This window comes from Eubalaena glacialis, chromosome 11 (assembly GCF_028564815.1).
Source record: "Eubalaena glacialis isolate mEubGla1 chromosome 11, mEubGla1.1.hap2.+ XY, whole genome shotgun sequence".
NCBI classification, from domain to species: Eukaryota; Metazoa; Chordata; class Mammalia; order Artiodactyla; family Balaenidae; genus Eubalaena; species Eubalaena glacialis.
The window spans coordinates 9316940-9344908 of record NC_083726.1 but is presented as its reverse complement, the minus strand read 5'-3'; the positions used below and the strand labels follow the sequence as shown (position 1 = coordinate 9344908).

At 52.6% G+C, this 27969-nt stretch overlaps 4 protein-coding genes across 5 annotated transcripts; 3 read left to right on the top strand and 1 right to left on the bottom strand.

Moving 5' to 3' along the window:
* Positions 1-1014: 1014 nt before the first annotated feature.
* LOC133101016 (mitochondrial ribosome and complex I assembly factor AltMIEF1) lies at positions 1015-3278 on the top strand. Its single transcript, XM_061205568.1, has 2 exons — positions 1015-1157; positions 3038-3278. Exon 2 carries the CDS (start codon positions 3066-3068, stop codon positions 3276-3278), a length of 213 nt encoding a protein of 70 aa, XP_061061551.1. The 5' UTR covers positions 1015-1157; positions 3038-3065.
* Positions 3279-3300: 22 nt separating this feature from the next.
* On the top strand, positions 3301-15272 carry MIEF1 (mitochondrial elongation factor 1). Of its 2 annotated transcripts, none has more exons than XM_061205565.1 (5): positions 3301-3380; positions 9144-9294; positions 10132-10309; positions 10509-10771; positions 11597-15272. In XM_061205565.1, exons 2-5 carry the CDS (start codon positions 9151-9153, stop codon positions 12401-12403), a joined length of 1392 nt encoding a protein of 463 aa, XP_061061548.1. In that variant the 5' UTR covers positions 3301-3380; positions 9144-9150; the 3' UTR covers positions 12404-15272. The 2 variants fall into 2 exon arrangements, with proteins under 2 accessions (XP_061061548.1, XP_061061547.1); XM_061205564.1 differs by having other exon boundaries at positions 3306-3394.
* A 2841-nt stretch (positions 15273-18113) lies between these two features.
* Positions 18114-20206, top strand: ATF4 (activating transcription factor 4). Its single transcript, XM_061204475.1, has 3 exons — positions 18114-18317; positions 18882-19199; positions 19287-20206. Exons 2-3 carry the CDS (start codon positions 18974-18976, stop codon positions 20117-20119), a joined length of 1059 nt encoding a protein of 352 aa, XP_061060458.1. The 5' UTR covers positions 18114-18317; positions 18882-18973; the 3' UTR covers positions 20120-20206.
* A 3051-nt stretch (positions 20207-23257) lies between these two features.
* On the bottom strand, positions 23258-26736 carry RPS19BP1 (ribosomal protein S19 binding protein 1). The gene is made up of 4 exons (XM_061205460.1): positions 26633-26736; positions 26342-26470; positions 24121-24218; positions 23258-23729 (listed from the first exon to the last, which is right to left on the bottom strand). Exons 1-4 carry the CDS (start codon positions 26682-26684, stop codon positions 23595-23597), a joined length of 414 nt encoding a protein of 137 aa, XP_061061443.1. The 5' UTR covers positions 26685-26736; the 3' UTR covers positions 23258-23594.
* Positions 26737-27969: the final 1233 nt, after the last annotated feature.

The window sequence follows — 27969 nt, the reverse complement described above, 5'->3', positions numbered from 1 at the left end:
GAGGACTTGATTTCTCTGTTCCCTGCAATGCCTGTGGCAGTGCTTTGCACACTAGACACCCCAAACAAGGATTTGTGCAAGAATAAATGGATGGGTGGGCAACTGCTCTGTGTAAGTGCCCACCCCTTCCTGATAGATGCCTTTTAAATCCTCACAAAAGCGGAGAGGGGCTGAGGGAGTTAGGAAAGTTGTCAGAGGGCAGGCAGCTGTCCTTAAGTGGTGGAGCTGCATCTGGAGCCGCCTGGGCCTGATTCCAAAGCCTGCCTCTTCCCCTCTCCCTCTACGGATTCCATAATGACATGGTTCCTGCCCTCAAATCTGATGAGAGACAGAAACTAATGCAGAAATTAAAAAACAGTGCCTGGCAAATAACAGGCGCCAATAAACACGTCTCGTTGTTGAAGGAGCGAAGCCCTAACGGTGGTGTGCAGACATTTCTGTGGGGCCCAAAGGAGACACCTAAGTGTGTTGGATGAGGGGCGAGGAAGGGGCTGTAAAAGACTTCTAGAGGGGGACATTTGAGGGGGACCTTGAAAGGTAGGTCCTTGCCAGGGGTGCGGGAACAGCACGGAGGGATGAAAAGAAAGCCGTTTGAGAAAACGGAAGACCTTTAAAAGCCATGATAGGGAATACCCTTAGTGTTAAACCTCCCCCAGGCACCCCCATGGCTCCAGCCCGAGACCAGCAGACAGTGCTGGGGTCTGAGAGGCTACAGAGCTGGCAGCAGTTTGGGGGACTACGCCGCACAACGGCTGCTCCCTACCTTCCCCCGCTCTGCCCAACCCGGACCACCGCTCCTCGGCCCTCCGACTGAGCGGGGCCCGAATGGGTGGGCGGGGCCCGAATGGCCTCGGCCGGCCCGTCCTTAGGTGACGTCACGTACGGAGGCGGGACTCCGACCTGTGGGGCGGAGCCGCGCAAGGGGCGTAGCCTGACGCGGCTCCTGGCCCCACCCCTAGAGAGGCGTAGGCCCGGAAGACCGGAAGACCGGAAGTCCTCCAGTCCCCGCCTGCCTCCAGGCTCCCTTCGGTCCCACTCCTCAGCTCCGTGCGCAAGGTCGTGTCCCGGAAGTGAAGGGGCCATGTTGGTGGGTGACCCCAGGAGAGATACCGGGCGAGAGGCGAATCCCGAGGAGTGGAAGCACGCGCGGTCCGCAGGTGAGTGAGGGCTGGAGTGAGGGCCGGGGTCGGGGGCTCGCCACGCCTTCTCTCAGGGCCACTGTCTGGGCCCCCCCATCCGGCCCGGGCCCGGGCTACCGGCCTGGTCGTCGGGGGTCTCGCCCCAGCCCGCCCTGGGCTTTCCCCTGGAGGCCGCTCCGGGGCCCCGCCTCAGCCTCTGGAGCCCTCCCGGGGCCCCTGAGCCGGCCTGCCCCAGCCTCGGGGTCTCTCCACCCCGGCTCGGTGCGACGCCCCGCAGGGTCGGGGGAGGACCTGGGGACCTGCCGGAGCCCAGCGGTCCACTCGCCGATCGACCTTGTAGTAACAGCCCTCACGTGACAATCGCCTCCTACTTCATAAAGCACTTTTCCTGTTGATTTCTGGATTCATCTCTCCCACTCCGGGAGGCCCTTGGGGCCGAGGGGCGCTCTTCTACAGCTGAGGAAAAAGGGACGCGGACAGTGGCTTCCTCAAGCTCGCGCAGCAAGTTATGAAGGCCGGAGGCTGATGGCTAGCCGACTTTGGGCCCAAAGTCCAGACCTTTTTACCAGTCAAATACCTCTTCCACTCAGTCTCAGTTCTTTATTTCATAAAGAGGGATGATGCTGTTTTCCACACAGGGACGTTGTGAGGGTTCCCTCTTTCGTTCAGTTTCTTTTTTGAGCCCTTGGTATGTGCCAGGCGCTGTGCTGGGGAAGTTTGTAAAGCACCTGGAAGTGCTGTACACATGGTAAGATCCCAGCAAATAGTAGTTATCATTACACAGGCAGTCAGAGTTGGGGTCAGGAGTGCCCCCCACCCCCTTTATAGCTGGGTGCCTGTGGGCAAGTTACTTCCCTCTGGGAGCGTCCGTTTCCTCCACTTAAAATGGGGATACTGACGACACTGGGATTGTTGATGGAATGAGAAGAGTTGTCACGTGGGATCTGCTTAGCCCATGCGTGCTACGTAGTAAACACTCCATAAGCGTTAACGGCTTCTTGTTATGAACCTTGACTACTTCATAAATTCCTCAGTTTAAATGTGATAATGGATGACAAAGCACTTTACAGATGGTAACCCTCTGTGATTGTGTAAGACTTTATTGTTACGGGAGGAAGCTGGTGACAGTTTATGTGTATCTAATTCTAATACTTATCAAGCACTTACAAACGAGGGTAGGTAGCGTTAATAATATTGATACCTGTCCCTGATAGACTGCTTAGTATATGCCGAGTGCTATTCTAACCACGTTTACATACGTTAACTCATTTAATCCTCATACAAACCATATGGTAAATACAATTTTAATCCTCATTTTACAGATGAGGAACTAAGGTAAGCCCAGAGAGGTTAAGAAACTTGCCCAAGGTAATGAGCTCATAAGCGGTGGTGCCAGGATTCAAGTATGACTGAGACCCCTCGTCTCCAACGACTCTAGACCACCCCTTGTGGTGAACTTCTGTTACAGGTGCTTTACAAGTGGTATCTCAGGCAATTCTCAAAATAACCCTATGTGGTAAGTACTGTTAGTGTATATAGTATTGATACATAGCAATATGTAAATGTAGATTGCATTATCTGTATTTTAAAAGTGAGGAAGCTGATGCTCAGAGAGGTTATGTACTTTGCCCAAAGCTATATGGCAAATAAGTGGCAGAGCCAAGATTCAAGCACACACAGCCCAGCTTCCAAGCCCTGGCCTTTCAGCGTAACCGGCAGTATCCCAGGAGCAGGAGTCGGTAGGCTGGGATATAGTCCCAGCCCCGCCACTAAGTCATATTGTGACCTTGGGGGGTCTCTGAGACCTAGATTAAGAACTACTGAATTAGATAGTCTCCACAGGCCCTTCTAGCATTAATTCTGATTCTAGGCTTCTCTTTCTTCCCTTCTGCGTATAGCTTGACGCCCAGCCCCTGTCAGTCCCCCATGGCCCCATGGAGCCGAGAGGCGGTGCTGAGTCTCTACCGGGCTCTGCTGCGCCAAGGCCGAGAGCTTCGCTACACTGATCGAGACTTCTATCTTGCCTCCATCCGCCGTGAGTTCCGGAAAAATCAGAAGCTAGAGGATCCTGCGGCCCGGGAGAGGCAGCTGGAAAAGGGCCTGGCATTCCTCCACAGCAAACTGGGAGGGATTATTTAGGATCCTCTCCTTTCCCCTCCCATCCTAATTCCAAGGGAAAGAGGACAAAAGTGCCTTCCATAGACACGCCTGCCTCTCTCCCACCTCCACCTCACAGATGCGGTAAGAAGCCTCAGGTAGGTAGGCCCTTGTTCCTATAGGTTTCATTTTTTCTGTTGCAGGGGACCAGGAGAGGGAGAACCTTTCCTTTTAGTGACCAGAGTCCTTTAGTCATAAATCAATGGAGGAAATACAAACATATTAACAGAAGTATGTTTCCTTGTTAAGGAAAAAAAGGCCCTGAGTTTCAGGCCCCACCGGGAGACCATTTTGTTTCATAAAACATTTTACATATGAAAATGCTAGAAAAGACATTGGTTAAAACTATTAGAGCTCAGTTCCTGGCTGCCTCATTCTTTGGTAGATTCACTTCTATTGAGGGCAAGATCATGTTTCCCCAAACATAACTAGACTCTGTTGCAACAGTCTCTAAAGCAAGCATAGTGTACAGACCTCGGAGGACGGTGCCTTCCTGGCACTGCTACTAACAACTGTGGGATTTAGGGTAAATCACTAAATCTGCCTAGGCCTCCATTCCCTCATTTGTAAAGTAACAGTACCTACCTCTTCAGCTTATTGCAAGAATTAAATGAGACAACTCGGGAATTCCCAGGTGGTCCAGTGGTTAGGACTCTGCGCTTTCACTGCTGAGGGCCCAGGTTCAATCCCTGGTCCGGGTACTAAGATCCTGAGGGCCGCACGGGGCGGCCAAAAAAAAAAAAAGAGATAATGCACACAAAGTACTTGGAATGGTTCTTGGCCAGTGGTATGTTAGTTCTATTTACTTCCCATGCCAGTGTGATAGTCCCACTGTAACCAAATGATTGTATTTAATTCAGCAACTTCCCAGAGGGCCTTCTCTGGCCCTGGCATTCTGGTAGGCTCTGAGGTGGAGATGAACGATGTGGCCCATCAAGGGACGGGTCTCATGTGGAGATCGACGGGAGGTAATTCCAGGGTGAACAGCTCTGTACTAGAGGTCGGGTAAAGAGCTTGGAGACAGGGATGATGCCAAAACCGTGCCTTGGCGGCGGGGTGGCGGTGGAGGAATCACAGGTGGCTACAGAACAGAGGACATTTGAGGTCTGCCTCAGGTGAGAAATAGAAGCTTGCTGGGCAGACGGGCAATAAGCAAGTGTGGAGGTGAAAACACAGACTGCCACATTTTATAGTCTGGAAACCTGAGACCAGAGTGGCTCGAATGGTGCACCTGTAAGGCAGGTGACCAGAGTTGAGGCTGGACCAGGTCTGGAAGGACATCGAATCCCCTGTTGAGGAGGTCGTGATATCTGACAGAGGGGGACCATCACAGCTTTGTCAGCAGGGGAATGGCGTGGGTGAGGGATCGTGGCTGTGGCAGCATGGAGAATACATTGGTAGGGGATACCAGAGGCCGCAGCTCTGACCAGGTGAGCTGGAGGGACTGTGGCGGTGGGGTGGCTCGTGAGCACACCGTGTGCGGCAGTGGACTTCACCAGGCGGAAGCTGGCGCAGCAGGAGGAGAGAGGAGCGAGCGATGACCGTGAGGTGTGAGGCGTGCCAGCTGGGTGGACGGCGCTGTTTTTAACGGAGGGAAAGCAGGAGGAGGAGCCTGACGTAATGGCTTTGGGTCCTCCTCGGCCACACAGGTTGATGGGCAGACTGGCTTTGGGGAGTAAAGGGCCAGGTGAGAGATGATGCCCACAAGGGCCTGCCTGCCCAGGGAGAGAGGAAGTGAACACCGAAGGCTTTGTGTTCCTAGTCTCTTGACTGAGTTGGGTTACAGGTGCTGCTACCACCTCCTCACCGCCACACACACCCCCCCGACCCAGAAAAAAAAAAGCCATAGAATCAGTAGCTCATTCATGCAACAGATATTTGCTACGTGTCAAATACTGCTGGCCCTGAGGACACAGCAGGGAATGAGCCAAAATGCCCCCGGGAAGCGTATGGCCGAGTCCGAGTGGTTAGTGGAGAGGAGACGTGTACGAGGAGGGGCTGCAGGCTACTTGGACCCCTGTAAACTACTCCCCAGCCCCGTGAGCTCTAGGTTCAACTCTTGGCTGCACAACTTTCTGACATGGTGACCTTGGGCCATTACTTAACCTCTGCCTCAGTTTCTTCATCTGTAAGTTGGAGATAACAATGTGACTGATCTCGTGGGATTGTTGTGAGGATCAAGGGAACTAATAGGTGTAAAATGCCCAGCACGTGGTACACGCTTAGTATATGTTAGCTCTTCTCAAGTTTACTCAAGCCAGATGTTTAAGTCATATGGCCTTTTCAAGGAGAATAAGTTGGAATTTTCACAGTTCTGTGCTGTCATCCTAGGAAGATACAGGGCCTCCATTACTCATCATTCCCACTGTAATGGAGTGATGAGTATTTCTATTCCCATTTTTGTATCTAAGGAGACAGGTTAAACAACTTGTCTGAAATGTGCCTAGAGTTCACATTCCCCATCCTCAGCCCTGCCCACCAGGTCAGTGTTCCGCCTCCTATTTTTTTTTTTTTCAATATTTTAACTGTTTGTAAGTGTGCAGTTCAGTGGTGTTAAGAATATTCATATTATAGGGACTTCCCTGGTGGCACAGTGGTTAAGAATCCGCCTGCCAATGCAGGGAACACGGGTTCGAGCCCTAGTCCGGGAAGATCCCACATGCCGCGGAGCAACTAAGCCCGTGCGCCACAACTACTGAGCCTGCGCTCTAGAGCCCGCGAGCCGCAACTATTGAGACCACGTGCCACAACTACTGAAGCCCGCGTGCCTAGAGCCCGTGCTCCGCAACAAGAGAAGCCACCGCAATGAGAAGCCCGCGCACCGCAATGAAGAGTAGCCCCCGCTCGCCACAACTAGAGAAAGCTCGTGCGCAGCAACGAAGACCCAATGCAGCCAAAAATAAATAAACAAATTAAAAAAAAAAAAAAGAATATTCATATTGTTGCGCAAGAGATCTCCAGAACTTTTTCATCTTGTAAAACTGGAACTAAACCCATTAAACAACAGGGCTCCTCCAGGCCCCTCTCCTTGCCAGGCAGAGCTCCCGCCTCTCGCAGGCTCCCAGCTAGTGCGGCAGAGCCTGAGTGGAGGGTAGACTGTGGTTAAGTAGTTTCAACTGGAACAGATTGAGTTCAGTGTTAGAATAGAAACTTTGATCTCCCTGTGGGAGCTGTGGCTGTTCTTTCCTCTTCCCGGTCACCAGGTCTTTGACATCACCTGGTCCTTGGACGGGGCGGGGAGTATATCGCACTAGCGTAGAAAAGCCTTTTCCCAAGCCTGCTCAACTTCATAGTTTTGGTCTCAAGCCCAGGATAGCATCACCTTGGGTTTCATAGGCCATTCCTGGCTCCATCTCAGAAGGTAAAGTGTAACTCACAGGACAGGCTGGATTGCTGACTGCCTTCTGGAAGTTGACCTTTTGTCCTGTGGATGGAGATCTTAAAAGACTTAATGATGGCCCACATTTGTAGAGTCCTTTTACGGTGTATAAAGTGTTCACATACGGTATTTTAGTAGATATGTTTTCCTCACTACAACCCTATGATTTAGGCCATGCAGGCATCATTATCCCCATTACATAGCTGAGGGGTTAAGTAACTCATTTGAGGTCACCCAGCTAATTAGGGCTCAAAGGCAAGTACTCAATCTCAAAAGATTGCCGACTAAAACCCAGGCTCTTCTGTTACGCCACCTCAGTGCCTTGTTCTCACCAGTCATCAGAGGGGCCGAGGGGCCGAGGAGCCAGAGAGGCTCCTTCCGGCTTCTGCGCGGAGTGAGAATGTGCCCTTCTTGCTCTGCTGCATCACATGCAAGGATCATTTAGAGCAGCGGTCCCCAACCTTTTTGGCACCAGGGATCGGTTTCGTGGAAGAAAATTTTTTCCCCGGGCCCGGGCGGGGGGGATGATGGCTCAGGCGGTGATGGGAGCGACGGGGAGCGACGGGGAGCGGCAGGTGAAGCTTTCCTTGTTCGCCCACCACCCGCCTCCTGCTGTGCGGCCTGGTTCCTCACAGGCTGTGGACCACTACCGGCCCGGGGGTTGGGGACCCCTGACTCAGAGGGTGGTCCTCCCTATTGTAAATACATCCCTAAAGGTTCTTTTGTTTTAAAAGCAATAAAACAGTGGTCATGGTTTTGTATCGGGAACTGTGTAATGATCAGCTTTGTCCTGATTGGATGACTCTGCCCCAGATGAGTTTCTGTCCCATCTCTGTCTCAGTGGCCACTGGAGGGAGGATGACTAGAGCTCTTGCCTGACCCCACCTGTAAATACAGAGTTTAACTCGGCTCCTCAGCCTTGTTTGCTCTGTGCATTTGAAGTGGGAGTATATTTCATTTGGCCAAGCAGTCTCTCATTAGGTCCCTAAACCTGAAGCTCCTATCGACGGTAAAACGTGGAGAAAAGAAAAGTGCCGTGGCTGTGAACTCTAGTTAGGGAAAAAAATAATTTTGGGATTGACAGCGACTCTTAGTTAACTCAATTGCTGGAATAAGTAGAGGCAGACATATTTCTGTCTTGTTGACAGGGGAGGCGGGGGCGTGACGTGCAACGCTAGCAATACCCAGTTGTAAGGGTATAGAGAGGATGTTACTTCTCACTGGGAGATGCACCAGTGATCTCGTCTCGCTCTGTCCTCCCGTTCTAGGTATATTGGTGAATGGCAAACAACTGTTTTTCCCTACATAGTTCCTGGCGTACAGGACACGGGAGGCAGGAGGAGTAGCAGTGTTCAGATTTGAGCCACTTTGCCGTCCTTTATCTGGGTCAGGCCCAGGGTTCTAACTCCACGGGAAATGGGCTTACTGGGAGACTAGGGTAGCTTCAGTCAGGATGACCCCGTTGTTGCCGGGGAGCAAAGGCGTGCTCGCCTCGCTCCAGCGCTGTGCGGAGGCCAGCCTCTTCTGCCTTGTGCCCATGAGCTCCGCGTAGGCGACCACATTTTTAGTTCATTTTCCAAGCACACTTGAGCAGGTGGGTATTTGGTTTTCCAGTTAACAGCTGAGTCTGCAGTGACCGTTTTGTTTATTCTCAGTCTCTGTCACAGTGCCAGGCTCACCTGAGCTTGTGGTGCCCCTGCACACTTTCCCCAAGAAACAAAGCGTTTGTCAAGTGGGACTGTTCACAGAGAGTTCTTTTCTTCTTTGGCTCTTTCTCACATGTGGACTTGTAGTTACGTCTCCGTGTGCCAGGGTATTTAGTCCGTGTTGTTGTTGTGGTTATTATTTTTCGCAGAAAATACGTAGAATAGGAACAGTTTGACTTGGGTAAGGGGAAACATGATACAGTAGAAAAACCATCATGCTAGGAGTTGAGAGGCGGCCTGAGTTTTGCATATGGCTTTGTCATTCCTTTTCTCTGGGACCTCTGGCAAGTCACCTCCCTATGTGTGAAGTGATGTGATGAGATTAGATGGGTCTCTAATTAATTTACACCTTCTCAGATCTAACCTTCCATAAGCAGTGGTCAGAGGATCAAAATACGATCTGCATTGTAATGTTGGGAAGGGGTCCGGAGGGTTGTATTGCGTGGGGGCGGGGTACTTCACTCACACGAGAAGGGGTTGACAGTGAGCTTATGATCGCTCTCTGTAATCTCAATAGACTGGCGGGGAGGTTTTCCCGTGACTAGCATGATCATTTCCTCCGCCTTGCATCCAGATACATAAGGGACACGACACCTGCCTCCTGACCCTAGAACATGGAGCGCTAGAGGCAGGAGGATTTGGGTTCCTGGAACTCACAGAGTACCCTGAAATTGTTGGGGACCGGCCTGACGGGGGAGGGAGGAGGAGGGCTGGTTCTCAGGGTCCGAGGTGGTGATGGCTGTGTTCTGCCTTCATCCTCAGGTGAGCAATGGCAGGCGCTGGTGAGCGCAAAAGCAAGAAGGATGATAATGGCATCGGGACGGCCATTGATTTTGTGCTCTCCAATGCCCGGCTGGTGCTGGGGGTGGGCGGAGCAGCCATGCTGGGCATTGCTACACTGGCGGTTAAGCGGGTAAGTACACTCAGCCAGGGGTTGGAGAGGTGGTGAGGCTGCCGAGTGGAGCTGACTTAGAATAAGACTTCGATACCGCTAATGGAAATGTAACTTGGTAATTTGGCATTATTAGACCTTAAGAGGATTCAGTAAATCTACTTCTAGGACTCCGCCCTAAAGAAACTGTTGGAGATACAAATAAAAAGTTTATCCCAGCGAGTGAAAAATTGCAAATAATCAAAATATCCTTCCTTGACTACCTTATTTAAAATAGCAGGACTCCCACCACACATTTTTCCTATTTCTCCTTCCTACTTTACTTTTCTTAACACCTATATCTGCATGGTTTAGCTTGTTCATTATGTATTGCCTGTATCCCTCTGCTAAATTGCAAACTCCATGAGGGCAGGGATTGGGTCTCTTTGGATTACTGCTTTATTCTGTGCACCTAGAACAACTCCTGGCACAGAGTAGCCATTCAGTGAAATTGTACCATAATGTTCAACACTGATTCATTTTTAGTGATATGGGGGAGTGATAAAAATGATACGTAAAAAAAATCATTTTTCAAAAGTATATATAGAGGAGGATCCTAATTACACAAATATATATTTTCAGAAAGAAATATACCAAAATATTAACCATTATCTCTGGGTTATGACATTATGGATAAATCTGTTTCTTATTTATATCATTTAGTATTTCCTGAGATCTTCTGTGCGGAGCAAAGTATTCCATAATCTAGAATAAAACAAAGTTATTGAAAAATAGTAGCTGAACTCATTAAGGCAAAGCTGCTGGGAAGGAGGGAAACAGGAAAGAAGGTCATGTGCTGGGTCCTCTCTGCTGTTTCAGATGTACGATAGGGCAATCAGTGCCCCTACCAGCCCCACCCGCCTGAGCCATTCAGGGAAAAGGAGCTGGGAAGAACCAAACTGGATGGGCTCCCCCCGATTGCTCAACAAGGACATGAAGACAGGCCTGAGTAGGTCCCTACAGGCCCTTCCCACAGGCTCCTTGGCCTTTGACACAGGTGAGGAAGGCTGGTACCCCTTCTGGGACTGACCTCGGGGCTCTCAGGGCTACTCATGCATTCAACACATTTCTTAAGGACATAGGTGCCAGGCACCATGCTAGCCTTTTGTGCCAAGCCCGTCTCCTTTGGGGCTGAGGCAGCCATGGATGAGCAAGCACGGGAAGAGCTCACGTGCCTCTCTCTCTTGCCTTGGCAGATACATTCTGCCTGCCCCGGCCCAAGCCATTGGCCAGGAAGGGCCAGGTAGACTTGAAGAAGTCACGACTCCGCATGTCCCTGCAGGAGAAACTTCTTACTTACTACCGGAACCGGGCGGCCATCCCTGCTGGCGAGCAGGCTCGGGCCAAGCAAGCTGCCGTGGACATATGTGCCGAGCTCCGGAGCTTCCTGCGGGCCAAGTTGCCTGACATGCCACTTCGGGACATGTACCTGAGTGGCAGCCTCTATGATGACCTGCAGGTAAGCAGGGGGTTCTTACGAAGGGCAGGGTTGTACTGACCAGGATGCTTCTCAGTAGGTGTGTTGGTACAGGAGATCAGTCTCCCAGGCTTGCCAGAAAGATTAGTCCTACTGCGTCTGAATTCCACATACTGCGGTAGCATTTGGAGATCCCTGCCTTTAACGTTTTTTGTTTTTTAGTCATACTCACAACTTCTAGGAAGCTGTCAGAGGCCTCCTCCTTCCTATATTCTTGTCCCTATCTTTCCTTTCTGGCTTTCCTTCGGGTCGTCAAGGCCTGGGGGATGTCGTGTGTACTTCTGTGTCCAGAGGCAACGTGGTGTGTGGAATGAGCACGGGCGCCAGTGTCCGACAGACCTGGGTTGAAATCCACACTCTGAATTGATATGGTCACGTGGAAGAATTCTTAGTTTCCCCTTTTTTTAAAAAAATTTATTTATTTATTTATTTATGGCTGTGTTGGGTCTTCGTTTCTGTGCGAGGGCTTTCTCCAGTTGCGGGAAGCGGGGGCCGCTCTTCATCGAGGTGCGCGGCCCTCTCACTATCGCGGCCTCTCTTGTTGCGGAGCACAGGCTCCAGACGCGCAGGCTCAGTAATTGTGGCTCACGGGCCCAGTTGCTCCGTGGCATGTGGGATCTTCCCAGACCAGGGCTCGAACCCGTGTCCCCTGCATTGGCAGGCAGATTCTCAACCACTGCGCCACCACGGAAGCCCTAGTTTCCCTTTTTGTTGGGGGGGATATAAGATGGTGGGACCTGTGTTTGGGGAAACTTGGCTCTTGAGCAGATTAAATCCCTCAAAACCTTTTTAATTCTTCTCCACCAGGTGGTGACAGCCGACCACATCCAACTCATCGTGCCCCTCGTGCTGGAGCAGAACCTGTGGTCGTGTATCCCCGGAGAGGAAACCATCATGAACGTCCCCGGCTTCTTCCTGGTTCGCCGGGAGAACCCAGAGTACTTTCCTCGTGGTAGCAGTTACTGGGACCGCTGTGTAGTAGGGGGCTACCTCTCTCCAAAGACAGTGGCAGACACGTTCGAAAAGGTAGTGGCTGGCTCCATCAACTGGCCGGCCATCGGGTCCCTCTTGGACTATGTGATTCGACCGGCCCCACCCCCAGAGGCTCTGACTCTGGAAGTGCAGTATGAGCGCGACAGGCATCTCGTCATTGACTTCCTGCCATCAGTGACCCTTGGTGACACTGTCTTGGTGGCCAAACCACACCGGCTAGCCCAGTATGACAACCTGTGGCGGCTGAGCCTGCGTCCCGCCGAGACGGCGCGCTTGCGGGCTCTGGACCAGGCCGACTCGGGCTGCCGCTCTCTGTGCCTCAAGATCCTCAAGGCCGTGTGCAAGTCCACTCCGGCCCTGGGCCACCTCACCGCCAGCCAGCTCACCAACGCCATCCTCCACTTGGCCCAGGAGGAGGCTGACTGGTCTCCAGATGTGCTGGCTGACCGATTCCTGCAGGCCTTGAGGGGACTCATCAGCTACTTAGAGGCCGGAGTTCTGCCCAGTGCCCTAAACCCCAAGGTGAACTTATTTGCAGAGCTCACCCCTGAGGAAATAGACGAATTGGGATACACTCTCTATTGCTCACTGTCTGAGCCAGAGGTGCTGCTGCAGACATAGGGCAGGTGAAGGCAGGTGTCGGGCGGTCAGGCCCTGGATTCTCTGTTAGAAACACTTGGTTCCATAGTTGGTGCCTCACAGGGTCCCTAGGTGCCTCCCATCTTTGCTGGTCATTGGCCTGGGCACTTCACGCTGATTAGAAAGGCATCTCTCTCTCCTCTTTTCTCACCAACCGTTTCTATTTTCGTTACCAAGCACTGTGCTCCCTACTCTTCCCCTCCCCCTTGCTCCAGGCTGGTTTTTCTTTGAATGAATTGAGAAGGTGGAGCACTGGCCCGAGCTGTGGAGACCACTTGGTGTTTTGCATTTTGGCACGGCTCTGCTGTGTCTGCCCTGCCACCTGCCCCTTTTCAGTGTCTTCTCTTTTTCCACCTGTTCACACCTGTTTTGCTTTTTTTTCTGGAGCACATCTGCCTAATCAAGATGCTGTCTTGTAGTTGACTGTCACTGAAGTTATGATTGCATGTTTCAAACTGAACTCTGCAGAGAGCGCCCAGACAGTATTTAGGGTTTCTAGGGGTAAAGCTGGTGGAAAAGCTGGCCTTTGACCCAGGTTCCTGGAAAAGAAGCCCATCCCCCCACCCCCCCCGCCAACTCTTGACCAACTCATATCCGTAAGTGCTAAGAAGGTCTCTCATGGGAGCACTGTTGATGCCGCACACGGGAGTGAGGGCTCAAGATAAACTGGATGCAGAGTTATTCGGAGACTGTGTTTCTTAGTGGCCATCAGTGAGAGTGTAGAGTGGGGGAACCTGGAGATGGTGGAGAGGGTCTGCGTGCTTGATGTCTGTGCCTCATCTGTGGCTGGTCCAGCCCAGCACCACCGCGTGCAGGAGTCAGACAAAGACCGGGAGGGAAGGGGCTGTTGTTTGCCCCCTTCCTCACCTTCTTGCCAATTAGGACAGGGCCTTCAAGGACACAGTCTTAGTGCTAGAGGTTCAGCTATACAGGCGGCTGAACGTCAGTGACCATGTTTCTCCCACGTCAGGCCCTGCCTTTCTAGGATGTTGCCTTAGAGCAAGAACGGGCCCAACAGCCAGGCCTCCGCTCCCCAGTGTCTGTCACAGGAACGTGATGGAGGTGTTTGCTGAACTCTCCAGGCACCTCCAGAGGCCAAAGGGCAGGCACATATGCACAGACCTCTTCCCCCTGTCCTGTCTCTCACCCAGCACCTGGGGAAATCGGTGCTACCTAGGAAGAGAGCATATGGCTAAAACACATATGAGAGGGAGGTGGGTACTTGCCACGTTCCTTCTTGTTTCCCGCTGCTAGAATTGCACTATTTATTGCAATGTAAAAAGTATCCTGAGAGTGGGGAGGAATGTTTAATATACAATGTCAGTGCATCTTCTTGTTCTGTGTTTATTTTTTCCTGTTTGTGCCAAGAGGCTGATGATAATTCTGTTTCTGATCTGCCCATCCAGTATTTTGTTCTCCTCCCGTCAAATCCTATTATTATTTTTATTCTTACTACCTCTCCATCAGTGAGATTCTGGTGAAGCTCTCTGCAGCTGTCTCATTCCTTCCCAATGACCGCGACATGAAATGACTCTTTAAATAGCATTGAAACCTTAGCTTCTCTTTGAATTTGAGGTAGAGCTTCCTGTCCCCTTTTTTGTCCTGGATTAGGAGGTTGAGAACTAGGGTTAACCTTGGCTATATTTGGAGACTCTTCCTGCCTCTTCTCTCATATACATGCAAAGCTTCCCTAAAATGGTTCAGTTGTTTCATTTGTATGAACACATTGAGCGAGCATGAAAAATAGAAAACCCAGAACCCTGAGAGAGATCCTCCATCCTGGCTGTTCATCAGAATCAACTTGGAGTTTATAAAACACTCCATATGCCTGAGTGCTACCCTGGGGGGTTGGCGTAGAGGACGTACAGAGGGTGTAGAGGATGTGGGGTGGAGCCTGGCACGGACGTTTCCAGTGCGCCATCTGGTGTCACTGGAAGGAGGGGAGAGGGGAGTGCTGAATGTGTTGGAAAAGCATGGGTTTGTCTTCATTCACATAAAGGATTTGGTTTTCCCAATGTGAATATTATAAAACCTATAATTTTCCCAAGCTGGAGTCTGACCAAATTCCATATAAAACATTGGAAGGAGAGCTCAAAAAAGAAAAGATTTTAAAGATCAAGTCCCGAATTATCAAAGCCAAGTGTAATGGTGATTTGAGTGTATCTCCTCTTAAAGAGCATCTTTCTCAGGGCAGCTCTGTCTCTTACCTATGTTTCACAAAACCAAAAACCAGAACTTTGCCACTTCACAAGCAAGAACCTCTTAGAAGTCCTCAGAACTAGAAGCGGTGGGAATCCTTGGCTCAGGTCCTGGTGGGTTTGCTGACTGAGATGGGGCAAGTCTCATCATAATACCTGGACGACAGTCAAGTGCTTTGAGATTCTCGGTTGGAGGAGGGGAAGACCCCCCCAACACACACACATTTTTTGTTTTTAATCTCTGGGGAAAGATGTAGGGCCTCTTCCTGCTTCTCTGCCCTTCTGCTCAGTAACCCCCACCTGTGCCTGAAGCAACAGCATCTGCTGCTCCTTCTCCAGCTGGAAGTTTTTGGCACCATCTAGGTTAGCAAAGCACATAGTTAGCCTAATGCTTGAAAAAAGACTCATCATCTTGAAAACCCAATCAGTTTCAAAGTGTATTTTGCTTTTCCCTGTTGCCCCTTCCTAAAACATGAGTTCAGGACAACAGTATTTTTCTTTATACGCTTGGTTGTGACTCTTTTTTTTCAAATAAAAAAATAATTGAAGCTCATGTTTGGAAAAACTGTTGTGAGGCCTACAGTCTTTCCTGCTGGGCTCAGCCCTTGGTGGTCCTCTTCACACTCCGGATTAGCTGATTTTGCTCCCTTCTACTCCACTCAAGTTGAGAGCTCAGATGGTTTTGACAAGGAATCAGCTTCAGGATCAAAAGGTCCTGGAGAGGTGCCAGTGGGGGGGGGGGGGCGCGCTGGGATCCCTGCATGTGTCCAGAGGCTCTGCTGTGGCACATCTTTGACACTATGACCCTGGCTGAGAACTTCTGCTCTCACAGGATTTGTGAGAACCCTGCTCTTCGTGCTGAAGCTCAAGGCCTAAGAGAATGGTAAGAGGACTTAGGACTAGAGCTGTGAGGCTGTAGCCCTTGTAGATACACTTGGCTGATTCGAAGCGGCCAAAACACCAGAGATGTGAGTTCTGGGGTTAACCGCATATAGCGTGGTGTTTACCTTTCCATTTCTGATCACGGTATGCTCTCTATGCTTGGCCCCTGAGGCCAAGTCCACAACCTGCCTTCCAGTCACTTGCTTGCCCTTCAATAAGCAGTTGATGTGTTTAGCTGATAGATTTGGAATTAGTCACCAGTCTTTCTGTCCTGTCTTGGCTAGGTCCATATAGAAGCAGCTTAGCCCTGAGAGCCAGAAAACTACTGTCCTTTTTCTCCTTGAGGGAGGAAATAAAGCTGGGGAACATGCTGTCCTTCCACAGCATGGGAAGAAGAAAATAAAAGTCTCCTTTCCAACAGCTTTGACTTGTGTGTGTGGTATGAAACATTTTCCTACAGCAGTGGGACTGGTTCTCCACTTGCAGTTAGGAGAACCTTTGAAGTGCTTGATCTGGGTCATCATAATAGAAAGGATGGGACAAGGTGCCACTGGAGTCATTCTCCCACCCCTCTGCGGTGTCAACCTGGGACAGCATTACTTTAATTCTCAACCATCTGCATGGTCATCTGACAGCGAAAGGAGGACATGCCCCGAGGGTCCTTTGTAAGATTTGGGTAGTGGCTCAGGGATTCTTACTGCCTTTGCACTGAAAGACTAGATGCCTTATATATATGTAGATACTCGTGATTCCCCAAGAGGAAAAAAAAAAAACACATCAAGCATCCAGTATGCTTTGCATATACCAGTTGTTCATAGTTGTTGATTTCATCTCAGTAAAAGTCCCCTGAGGAAGCAGGATGATGTAATGAAGATGGGGAGGGGGCCTTGGGAGGTGTGTCAGAAGACCTGAGTTCTAATAATAGCAGTAATAGCAACCATTTATCCAGCACTTATCAGATACCAGGCGCTTAGCTCAGTGCCTTCTTATATTATCTTACTTCATTCTAAGTGTAAGGATACTCACCATTAGCTTCATTTTACAGCTCAGGAAACTGAGACTCAGCGAGGATAAGTCTCTCAACCAAAATGTCTCCGCTAATAAATGGAAGAGCCAAGTTTTGGGGGTTTGCCCCTAAAATCTCTTATAACTCCTACCCCATACTGCCTTCACTGGGCAAGACCCTTCATCCCTTTAGTCCTCAGTTTCCCATTGTAAAATTGCTGGACTAGACTGAATCAAGTCAATGGTCAGTAATGTAGGACAGTCCTTCCCAAATTTTTGACATCAGTCCTCAGAAATAATATTTGTAGGGCTTACTGAAAGGAATGGAAGCAGAAACTCAAGGTTTCCGCCCCTGCAGTGCCTGACGAGAGGGCTGGAGGGTGCGGGAGGGCTTTCTTGTTGCTCTTAACAGTTCCCCAGTAGAGAGGGCAAGTTGTTGGCCTGACCTGGACTGCGGCCTCCAAACACACAAACTCCGGCAATTGGGCATTAGGAGGACTTGCTGGGAAGCGGTTATGCCTGGGAGTTACAGCGTTGGGAGCTAACTGAAACTACCCTAGAGTGAGAGATAGCAGCTGAATAAAATTTCTCCTTCTTCTTAGAGGAACTGAAACTACATAAACCGAAAGAAGTTCCCCTGTGATAGGCTGCATTCTTCAATAAAATAGCGAAGTTATATTTTAGCTAAACGGATATGTAAAACTACGATAGGTTAGACTATAGGATTACGCATTTCCCCGACTCGCCTTTGATGGTAAGTGAGCATAGATCGGCTGATCTCGACTGAGGTCATCACCCTCCCCGTTCAACTACTGAAGGGCTTGCACGTCCTCAGTATTTTGCAAGTGTTCGCGTGTGAAAATGCACACGAAATGACATTTCCTTTTGCCTAGTTTCATCTTTGGGCCTGAACCTGGTCGCTAGTTTGGAGCTTCACTGAGGACGGCAGGAAAGGACTGCAAGGGCCGGGGGCTAACGCCACTATTTGGGACGCACTGGGCCAGGGCTGCCTGGGGCAATCCTGACCGGCTGCGGATGGGCAGGGCTGAGGAAGCCACTGCAAAGCGGCGTCACAGAGAAGACCGAGTGAACCGCAGAACCAGACGGCTGGAACCGTCGGCCGCTCCGCCCCTCCCCGCGCAGATCAGGGGCCTGAGCCAATAGAAACTCGAGATATATATGACTCACCATGTCTGACCAATCATCTTGATGCGCGCTCTCCTCCAGCATCTCGCGCGAGAACTAGGAGAACTCGTACTTCACAGTAAAAACCTTTCTTGGGATGAAAGACTTCTCTCTCCTCCCTTCGGACTAACGCCGGAAATGAGTGTGGAGGATCCCTCCGCGCTCCCCGGCGGCGGACGGGAGTGACCCTTTGATCTTAAAAGCCTTGTAAAGTAGTGCGCCTTTTTCTTTGAGCCGTAAATAAAAACAATTCATTCTCTCTTCACAGCTACGCCCTAGACTTAAAAGTCGGAGATTGGAAACGGTAGGGGCGTCGAATAGATGGCAATGCGTGGGTGGGAGGAGCGAGTCACGTGACCGTGGCGGAGGGATGTGGTCTGTGATGCGTCCTTACAGGGAGCAGAGTTTATAAAGGACCCGCGCTCGGCGTCTCGCCGCCATTTTTTTTTCTTCTGTCTAAATGTGGTTTCTGTGTGCGAGCGCGTGCCTTCTTTCCTCCGCTCTCGCAGGGTCCGCGGCCACCATGGCGTATTAGAGGCAGCAGTGCCTGCGGCAGCATTGGCTTTTGCAGCAGCGGCAGCAGCACCAGGCTCTGCAGCGGCACCCCCAGCGGCTTAAGCCATGGCGTAAGTACTGAGCCTGCGCCGCTCTGGCCGTGCGCCCCCGGGTCGGTGAGGGGTTTCTGCCTGCTTGGGCGCGGCTGGCGGCTGGGCGGCTTCGCGGAGGCGGGAGCGGTTTTACGAGCGCCCGGGACGCGTGGCCCCTGCTTGGGTGTCCCCAAAACGCCGGCGCCCTTGGGTCGGGAGCCCCCGGCAGCCCCGGCCCCCGCCCCGAACCCGCCGGGTTCCACCTGGCGCCCCGCGAAACGTGGCAGCAGCCAAGATGGCGGCGTGGCAGGGCGGCGGCCGCGGCGTGAGTCATGGGGGGGCGTGGGCGGGGCCGGGCGTCCAGAGCCGGATTTGGACATGCGGGTGGGGCGGCTTCCCCTTTTGGCCGGTTGGGGAACGGCCGGGCGTCCATCTTGTGCAGCCTGATGGACGCGGGGGTGACACGATGGCTCTGGGGCCACGTGGTCCCGATTCTCAACACCGAATGGAGTTCTGTTTTGGCCATCTTGCCTTACGGATGAAAAGATGAAATTCTTAGGACAGCTGATCTTTAATGGGACTTGGTTTGTGATTCGTATTCAGGTTTTTCACGGCATTCAGCAGCAGCGTTGCTGTAACCGACAAAGACACCTTCGAATTAAGCACATTCCTCGATTCCACCAAAACCTCACAACATGGCCGAGATGAGCTTCCTGAGCAGCGAGGTGTTGGTGGGGGACTTCATGTCCCCCTTCGACCAGTCGGGTTTGGGGGCTGAAGAGAGCCTGGGTCTCCTAGATGACTACCTGGAGGTGGCCAAGCACTTCAAACCTCATGGGTTCTCTGGCGACAAGGCTAAGGCGGGCTTCTCCGAATGGCTGGCTGTGGATGGGTTGGTCAGTGCCTCAGATAACGGCAAGGGTGAGTGAGCTTTTATCTGCTGGTGGGATCTGGTGATAGTCTTGTACATTTGACTCATTGGTTCCAACTCTCTTTAATCTTTTGCAGAGGATGCTTTCTCTGGGACAGATTGGATGGTGGAGAAAATGGATCTGAAGGAGTTTGATTTTAATGCTCTGTTGGGTATAGATGATCTGGAAACCATGCCAGATGAGCTTTTGGCCACGTTGGATGACACGTGTGATCTTTTTGACCCCCTACTCCAGGAGGCTAATAAGGAGCCCCCCCAGATAGTGAACCCAATAGGCCATCTTCCAGAAAGTTTGCCAACAACTGACCAGGGTGCCCCTTTCACTTTCTTACAGCCTCTACCCCTCTCCCCAGGGGCCCTGTCCTCCTCCATTCCAGATCATTCTTTTACTTTAGAGCTATGCAGTGAAGTGGTGATCTCTGAAGAAGATAGGAAGCCAGACTCCACTGCTTACGTTACGGTGCACCCTCAGTGCGTAAAGGAAGAGGATGCCTCCTCAGATAATGATAGTGGCATCTGTATGAGCCCTGACTCCTATCTGGGCTCTCCCCAGCATAGCCCCCCTACCTCAAGGGGCTCTCCAAATAGAAGCCTGCTATCTCCAGGTGCCCCTGGTGGCTCTGCCCGCCCCAAACCCTACGATCCTCCTGGAGAGAAGATGATAGCAAAAGTAAAGGGTGAGAAACTAGATAAGAAACTGAAGAAAATGGAGCAGAACAAAACAGCAGCCACTAGGTATCGCCAGAAGAAGAGGGCAGAGCAGGAGGCCCTCACTGGTGAATGTAAAGAACTAGAAAAGAAGAATGAGGCTCTGAAAGAGAAGGCAGATTCCTTGGCCAAGGAGATCCAGTATCTGAAAGATTTAATAGAAGAGGTCCGCAAGGCAAGGGGGAAGAAGAGGATCCCCTAGTTAGGGTAGTCAGGAGGGTGTGTGCTTGTACATAGGAGACTAGTGCTGAAGCTGTGTGTTTTAATAAATTATTTTGTAGTGAAAGTACTTCTGTAGACTGCTGTGTCTGGTTTCTTGTCTTTGGTAAAGAGCCCAGTCAATCCCCAGAAGCAGCATTTTGTTGTGGGGTTCGTTGTCAGGACTTGAAATTTAAGCCTGGAGTCAGATTTTTTTTTTTTCCTGACACTGTTGGGCTGTATGTCAGGGTCACTGATGACTTCAGTTGGACCCCTGTTGAGACAGGGAGTTGGGCTAGATCCCCCCTAGTAGGTGGCTGGGTGATTTCCCCAGAACCAAAAACTTTGACTCGATGTTAACCACTTTTGGGTGCGAGTGAGGCTGGGGAATTTTAGCCTAAGGAACAGGGTGGCAGAGAAGAGCCTGGGCTCCACCTGTTCCCTCATGATTGTTGCTTTGTGCCAACATTAAGTACCCAGATGAGGCCCCACAGTCTGAGCTGGGCACACAAGGGGATTAGGTTTCACTGATAAGGTGCTGCAATTCTGTAGAGGCTTTCCCAGAAGGGTCTATTTAGGGAAAGATGTCTTAGCTTTTGCTGGAACAAACGGAAGAGCAGGGCCCAAAGGCTGGCTGGTTCCTAGGCTTCCCTGGCTGGCACCTTGGCAAGCTGGAAGGCCTGCCATCCCTGATGTCGGGATGGAAGGGCACTGGAGCCACGCTACCTTATTGCAATCCTGGCTGGTAACTTATTTTACTGCAAGATAAGGCAGACATCATCTCTCGTTGAGTACAAGAGTCTGAACCCAGCCTGGGCAGGTTTCTTCTTGTGTCCTTTAGGGCCTGCTGAGGGAGGACCAGTTTTCCATTGTGAAAGACAATGTAGACGAGTGGCTGGGATGTGGGTGATGCAGATGTGGCACCAGGCACTGTTGTAAACACTGCACGCAGTCCCCGTGGTGACCCCGTCCCAGGTTTTGCGGCAGAGGGCATTTGGAGGAGTTGCAGAGCCTATTTGAACCCAGGGTTACGGGCTTTTGCCTGTTTTGCTCCCTGTGGTGGGGCTGATACTTCCCTGACTTGCTTCCTGATGCCTAACAGGGTGATGTGGGAGAAGTAATGGTGCTGGCCCAGATGGGAATGCTTCCCCAAGGCACCAAGGGAGTAGGTGTCACATGTGGACCTTGGACCTGGTGGCCTTCGATGTCTTAACTGCCCTGAGCTGGGCTTCGAAGGACAGGGAAAGTTGTGCACTAGAATGGGGAAGAGCACCCTGGGAAAAAGCCTCGGAGGTGGGGACGAATGGCACACAGTCCCAGCCACCTCTCCAAGAGGGCTCCCCGGCTCCAGCTGTGCTGGAGAAAGTCACCTGATGGGGATCCGCCCAGCTCCTGCAGGAACTTGTTAAGCCTCCCATACACACACACCCTGGCGGAGGTCCCACGTGGCAGTCCTGCCCTCTCCTGGGTCTCTAGGCAAATGTGTCAGCTGCTCCAAACCACCGGAGATAAAGCCGCTCCATCAGGGAAGGCCTCTTCCGGCCCTCAATGTGGCACCCCAGTGTCCTCTGACTTGGTTCCTGTCCCTTTCCCAGAAGATTGTCAGTCACCAGGTCCGCAGCTCTCGGTCAGCACCCCCATGTGTGGCTCTTGCACCGGCGCCCCCCTCCCCAGGGCCCCCTGCTGCCCTCTCACCACCTGCAACAGAACCGTCCAGGGTGACTGTTCACAGTAGATTCTGGAGTCCCACCCTGACCCGTAGGACCAGTCTCTGGTGAACGCTAATGTCAGTCACGCCTAGGGGTCACGGACACACACCTACTGGTGCTACTCGACACAAACGTTAAGACCGGAAAACTCAGGAGCAGAGAAGCGCAGGACCCCTGCTCTCAGCCTCCCGCAGAGGCAGGCCCCTCATTCTACACCTGGGGAGGGGGCAGGAACCCGTACGTGATGACATAACAGCAGGTGCGTGCCTGTTAGAAACGGGCCCTGGTCAGCCAGTTCTTCAGAGAACTTCTGGTGAGAGAGAGCGAGCTGAGGCTGCTGCTTGCTAAGCTGCTTAAAAGAGGAAGGGAATGAGCCTCCAAGGACACGGGAGTGTCTCTCCTCACGGGGGTCACTGAAGCTCAGCAGGCGGCAGGAGAGCTTGGGAAAACACCCCCTTCTCCCTTCTTGGAACAAGCCATCTGAGGACGGCGGCGCAATTCCGGTTTGGAGTCACGGCACCTCTTCTGCCCACCTTGACTTCCTGGATGGCTGGTCTGCTTCCTACTCTCAGAGGCCACCTGCACTGCAGACAGGACAGGCGCCAACTCTGCCTCAGGCAATTCTGTGGTCCCCTCCTGTCCCCGCTTAGGATGGAAAGCTGGCTAGTAACCAGGAACAGCCCCGCCGGGGTCTGGCTGTGTGAGGGATAAAACTTTCCCTCCTCTTGCACAGAAGAACCCACGGCGGGGTCCCTTCAGAAGTCGTCTATCAGACAACACATGTCCCAAGGAGCCCTTAGGCATGCGGGGGGCGGCGCTAGGTGAGCCAGACCGAGCCGCCTGGAGGCCTCCAGGCCCCCCTCCCCAGAAGGGACTCCTGGGCTTCGAGGACTTGTCATCAGTGCCACACTGAAGACCCAGGTGGGCACCGCCCACCCACTCGGGCGTCTGCTCAACAGCACTTGCCCTGCGCTGCCCCACCGGGCGCGGCCCGGCCTCCGCCGTCCGCTGGCGGTGCAGCTCTGGGCCGGCACCACCCCTCTGCTCGGCACACCTGAGCGTAAAACCCTGTTTCTTGAGCTCACCTCCTGAGTCACCCCACTAGTCCCCACCTCCTGTGACAGAAGTAAGAGAAAAAAAAAGTGGCCTTTGATCCACCCCCCAGCCAAACACACAAGGGCACAAGCCCTGGGCACTGGGCTGAGGCAGCCACGCTCCCTCCCTCAGCTTCCTCAAGAGCTGCCTTCTCAGCTGGGGCTGCCACCCCAGGGAGAGGAGGCCTGCGGGGTCTGCAGATGCGGTGAACTGCTCTCCGGTGGTGCCTGCGCTGGGGCTGGGCTGCAGGACTTCTGACCTGGAGCCCTAAGAACCAGCCGGGAGGTGGGGGAGGGAGGGAAGGCTCCCCGGTGCCAGAGGAGGCGGGAGACACCCTGTTAGAGCAGCGCACACAGCCCCTGGGCCACGTTTATTAGAACCTGGAAGCCCACCCAGCGGCCCTCCTCCTATCAGAGGTGTGGTCCCCAAGGGCCCAGTGACCGGCCTCTCCACAGCCAACAGCCCCGAGGCCCTCCCTGGGCCAAAGCAGACAAAACAGCCCGACGTGTTCCTTTCCAGCAGGCAGGTGGCATCTCCCGAGCCTGCAGATGTCAGTTCGGGTCTGAGCGAAGGTCCTCCCTGGGCTTCCAGCTCGCCAGCTTCACCCCAGCCTCCACTCCAGGGCTTCCCTGAGCCAGGCTGAGAGGCCCGAGGAGGCTGTGCCCTCCCGGGAGCCTAACTGCCGAAGTACTCCTGCTGGAACTTCTGGAAGTCTTCCTCGGTGAACACGGTGCCCTCGGCCTTCTTCTTCTTCTTAGTCTTGCCCACAGGCCGGTCGCAGGCCTTGCGGCCCCGGTCCTGGCGCACAATCTGGGGGGGTGTGAGAGTCAGGAGCCCTGGGTGGTGACTCCCAGCCACTTGCAGCCACACACCCTGGTGCAGCCGACCAAGTGCCGCCCTCACCTGGCCCTCACCCCGTCCCGGCAGGCAGGGCACGCGGTTCCCATTTGCAGAGGCGCCAACGGAGGCCCACAGGGGTCCCAGGGGAGCAAGGCCAGGCCCAGCCTCCCACCTTCCCCGCTCTGCTCTCGGCCCTCCAGGGGGAGGCCCCTCACAGCACAGCCGGGTGTCCAGCTCTTAGGAGCCTGGAGGGGGCCCCACCCTCCAGCCTATGCTCAGGGCTGAGACTCCCACGGATCCCAGGAACAGCCTCAGTTCTCACCCCCCAGGTTCCTTCCCACAGCCCATCCCCCTGACGAACCTGCTGGGTGACGGATTCGGCCACTGTGCTTCTTGCACTAGTCATAAACCTCAGGTTTAATCCAAGGTAACCTCGACGCTCTCGCTTCTGGAACTCAGCTGTGGATGGCAGGCAGGGTGGCATCATTTCAGATTCACTCCCTGGAAGCCTTCTGGGTCCCTTCCTGACATCTCCCCACTCCACTCCCACCTCCCATGGCCCTGCCAAAGGCCCCGTCGTCCCTTCCCCAGGTCACTGCAACAGCCTGGGCTCTTCTGTCAAAACCACACTCCACACAGATCCTGCTCAAAGTCCCCCTTGGTTCCACCTGCTCAAGTGATTTACTCAACAAAGGTGTCCTGGGCGCTTACTGTGTGTGTGTCAGGCACTGTTCTAGGTGCAAGAGCACAGAGCAGGAAACAGAACAGACAAAAAGTCCTGCCCTCATGGAACTTCCATTCCGTGGAAAGAGAGATGGTACACAAGGTAAACAGTATTTCAGAGGGTGATCATTTTATGGAGAAAAAGATAATAGTAAACAGAAATGAGAAATGCCGGGGGGAGGGTTGCAATTCTAAACAGGAGGCTCTGAGAAGGCCTCACTGAAATGAATTCTGAGCAAAGACTGGAGAGAGAGAGAGTGTGACACTGTGGGGGAAGAGCATTCTGGGTAGAGGGAAGAGCCAGTGCAAAGGCTCTGAGGCAGAAGTGTGACTAATGTGCTTGAAGAACAGAAGGTGGTTAGACAGAGAGGGGAGAAGCCAAGGAGATGAAGCTGGAAGGAGCAGATCATGTGGGGCCTCAGCAGGCACCGAAAAACTCAGGCTCTCACCCTGGTGGGTGCAGGGCAGAGGAGAGACAGGTCTGGCTCAGGATTTTACGGGATCACTTCGGCTGCTATGGTGAGAACAACATTACTGGGGGAGGGGGGAGTGGAAGGGAGACCAGTTAGGAGGCTTCTGCAATAATCCAGGCAAGAGATGGTGTAGCTCAGACCAAGGTGGCAGCCACAGAGGTGTTCTTTAGGTTGGCCACTGAGGGTTGAGAGAGTCCCCTCAGTCCTCAGTCATGTGCCATGACAGGGCGGTGGGGCGGGGGCTGGGATGGAGGAGTGACCTCCCTCGGGCCCCTTGTGTGCCTGCTCCACACCAGCATCACTGTGGCTCAACCCAGGCTCACTTTCCTGCCTCCACACTTTTGCTCATGCTGTATTTCCTCGGAATTCATAGTTCTTTTAACAAACAACTTGAACACCTTTTATGCACCAGGCCCTGGAGATTCAAAGACACACTAGGAGCTCACCAAGTCCTGCCACAGGTCAAAAATACCCTGCATTCCTGCCCACTCCTGCTCCTCTTCAAGTCTGTAGGTCTCGTTAAGTGGCGCCACATCCCCCAAGATACTCCGTACTCGCTGACTCCCTCCTCCTCCATCCTCACAGCCAATTCACCACCGACGCCATCAATGCCCCCTCCTCACCACATCTTCCACCTGCACAATCCTCTTATCTCCGCACCATCACCACTGCCCAGGCCATAGCACCTTGAAGCAGTAGGTGGGATCAGGGCTCTGGAGACAATCTGCCTGGTTTCTACCTGTACTATCTGGGCAGGGGCCTGTTTCTGCTTATGTAAAATGGAGGTAATGACAGTGCCGACCTCACAGGGTTGCTGTGAGCAATTACGTGAGCAAACATTTGTACGAGGCTTAGAACGGCACCTGGCACACGGAGTATTAATTTTATTTAATGCTCCGTCTCTGACCCTCGTTCACTGTATGTCACTATGACCAGGCTTCTTTTTTTCAAAATTTCAAAGGCAATAAACTTCTTTCTGACTCCGCATATGCCATTCTCTCTAGAATACTCTTCCCCCGGTTCACTCGTATACTTCCATCGGGTCTGGGCTTAAATGTTGCTTCCTCAGAGAAGCCTGATTTGGCCTTTCATTCTAAGTCCCTCTCAGAGCACCACAGTCTTAATGCATAGACCCCATCACAGCAACCATACGCTGATTTTGAAACTCTTCGATGCTTCTCTCCCTATTACGGCTGTAGACCTTGAAGGCCAGGACAATGTGATTCGTTCACCTCCGTGTTCCCAGGGTCCCGCCCCGCGCCCGTCGCACAGCAGGTATTCTAGAAACTCCTGGGGAACATTTCAAGCCCTCACTCTAGCGCCCCTTCCTCCAGGGCACCGCCCCCGACCCCGGGAGCAGCGCGTCCAGCCCCTTGCCGAGCTCACCCAGCGCCGATTTGGGCGCCTTTCCCTTGGCCGAGTTCCGCAGTTTCTGGGCCTGGGTCGCCTTCGCCTTCCGCGTCCGCTTCATCGGAGCCTCGCTCGGCTTGGTTTGGCCTGGCGCGTCCCTGGGGGCTGTAGGGGAAGAGAGGAACCGACTCGGTTCGGAGGGCGCTCAGGGTTCCCATCCCACCGAGGCTAAGCCCGGTCTGGATCGTTCGCACCCTCGGGGCTCCTGCCCCCAGCCCCTGCCGCCTTCCCGCCCAGGCTGGACGTCTCTGGGAAGAAGCTCCTCACCCTCAGGCACCCCCAAAAGCTCCAGACCCCGCCGCAGCAAGGAAGCCGACATAGCGGTGCTTAGCTCCGCCCACACGCCTCAACTACTTCCGCCTTGGCCGCACTTGTCGTTTCGGTGGAAACGCGAGCTAGAACAAAAGGTTCCGCAGTGGGCGGGCGGAAGTGCCCACCTTCCTTAGGACGCATGCGTTAGGTTTACCACTGGGCGGGATCTGGAGGCGGGGCCAACGCGCCGAAGGACGCATTTGTCGTCCAATCGCAACCCAACCGACCCTTTGGGAGCCAGGCCCCGCCTTCTCCCGGAAGCCGTCCACCGCTAGCCCAGCCTGGTGGGTCAGTTCTCTCGCGTCAGGCGTCTCCGTAGTGGGCGAGGCCGGGGGCGGGACGGAGTGTTAGTATTCTCAATTTTTACGAAAAAGGGGAATGTATTTTTGGAAGTATTTTTTCATATACTTCAACCAGAGCAACATATCGCACAGATCTAGTTCGGCATGAGAATCCAGCTATCTTCCATTAGAGACGTTTGCAAAAATGCAAAGCAATAGCAGTGTTTTCCCACTATTTTGTTTTGTTGTGTTTTCATTAAAATATGTCACTTATGTTAATATGTGGGCTTGTTATTGTTGTTTTCAATGAATTAATAAGTATTTTTTAAAATTCCGTTTTCGTTCCTAACATGGTAACTCTTGTTAGATAGTTACACATACAAAAGCTCTTTGGGATCCTGAATTTTTTTAAGAGTAAAGAGTTCTTAGACAAAATAGTTTGAGAACTTCTGGCTTAGAAATTAGTACTCTTCTTGCTGTGGGGAGGAAACCTGTCTTGTTCACTGCTCCATCTGCAGCTCCTAGCCCAGTACTTTGCATGCAGATGGCACTCAATAAATCAGTGGTGAATGAGGGGGAACCACTGAATTCACCGTACAAACATGTTCTGAGATCCTTTTGTATACCTGACACTGTAGAGTGTAGGACATGGAGATGACTCAGTTGGTCCTTTGTGAATGAACCTCACTAACCTCCATCAGCTAGTCCAGGAGGGAAAAACCTAAACAGACATTAATAATAACAAACACTGTGTCAAGGTGCTGTCTTAAGTGTTTTACATTTGTTAACTCCCGTATACCACCACCGCCCTCGCCTCCTCTGGAGCAGGAACAACTGCTTTCCCCATTTTACAAATGAGGAAACGGGCACAGAGAGGCCAAGGAACCTGTCCAGGTCACAAGGTGGTGTCAGAGCTGGGAATCAAGACAGACAGCCTGGCCTGAGCAGTTATGCACTGCTCTCCAGTGCCAGCCACCCGGGAGAGTATTGCTGGGGCGCTGGGTGGGGGTC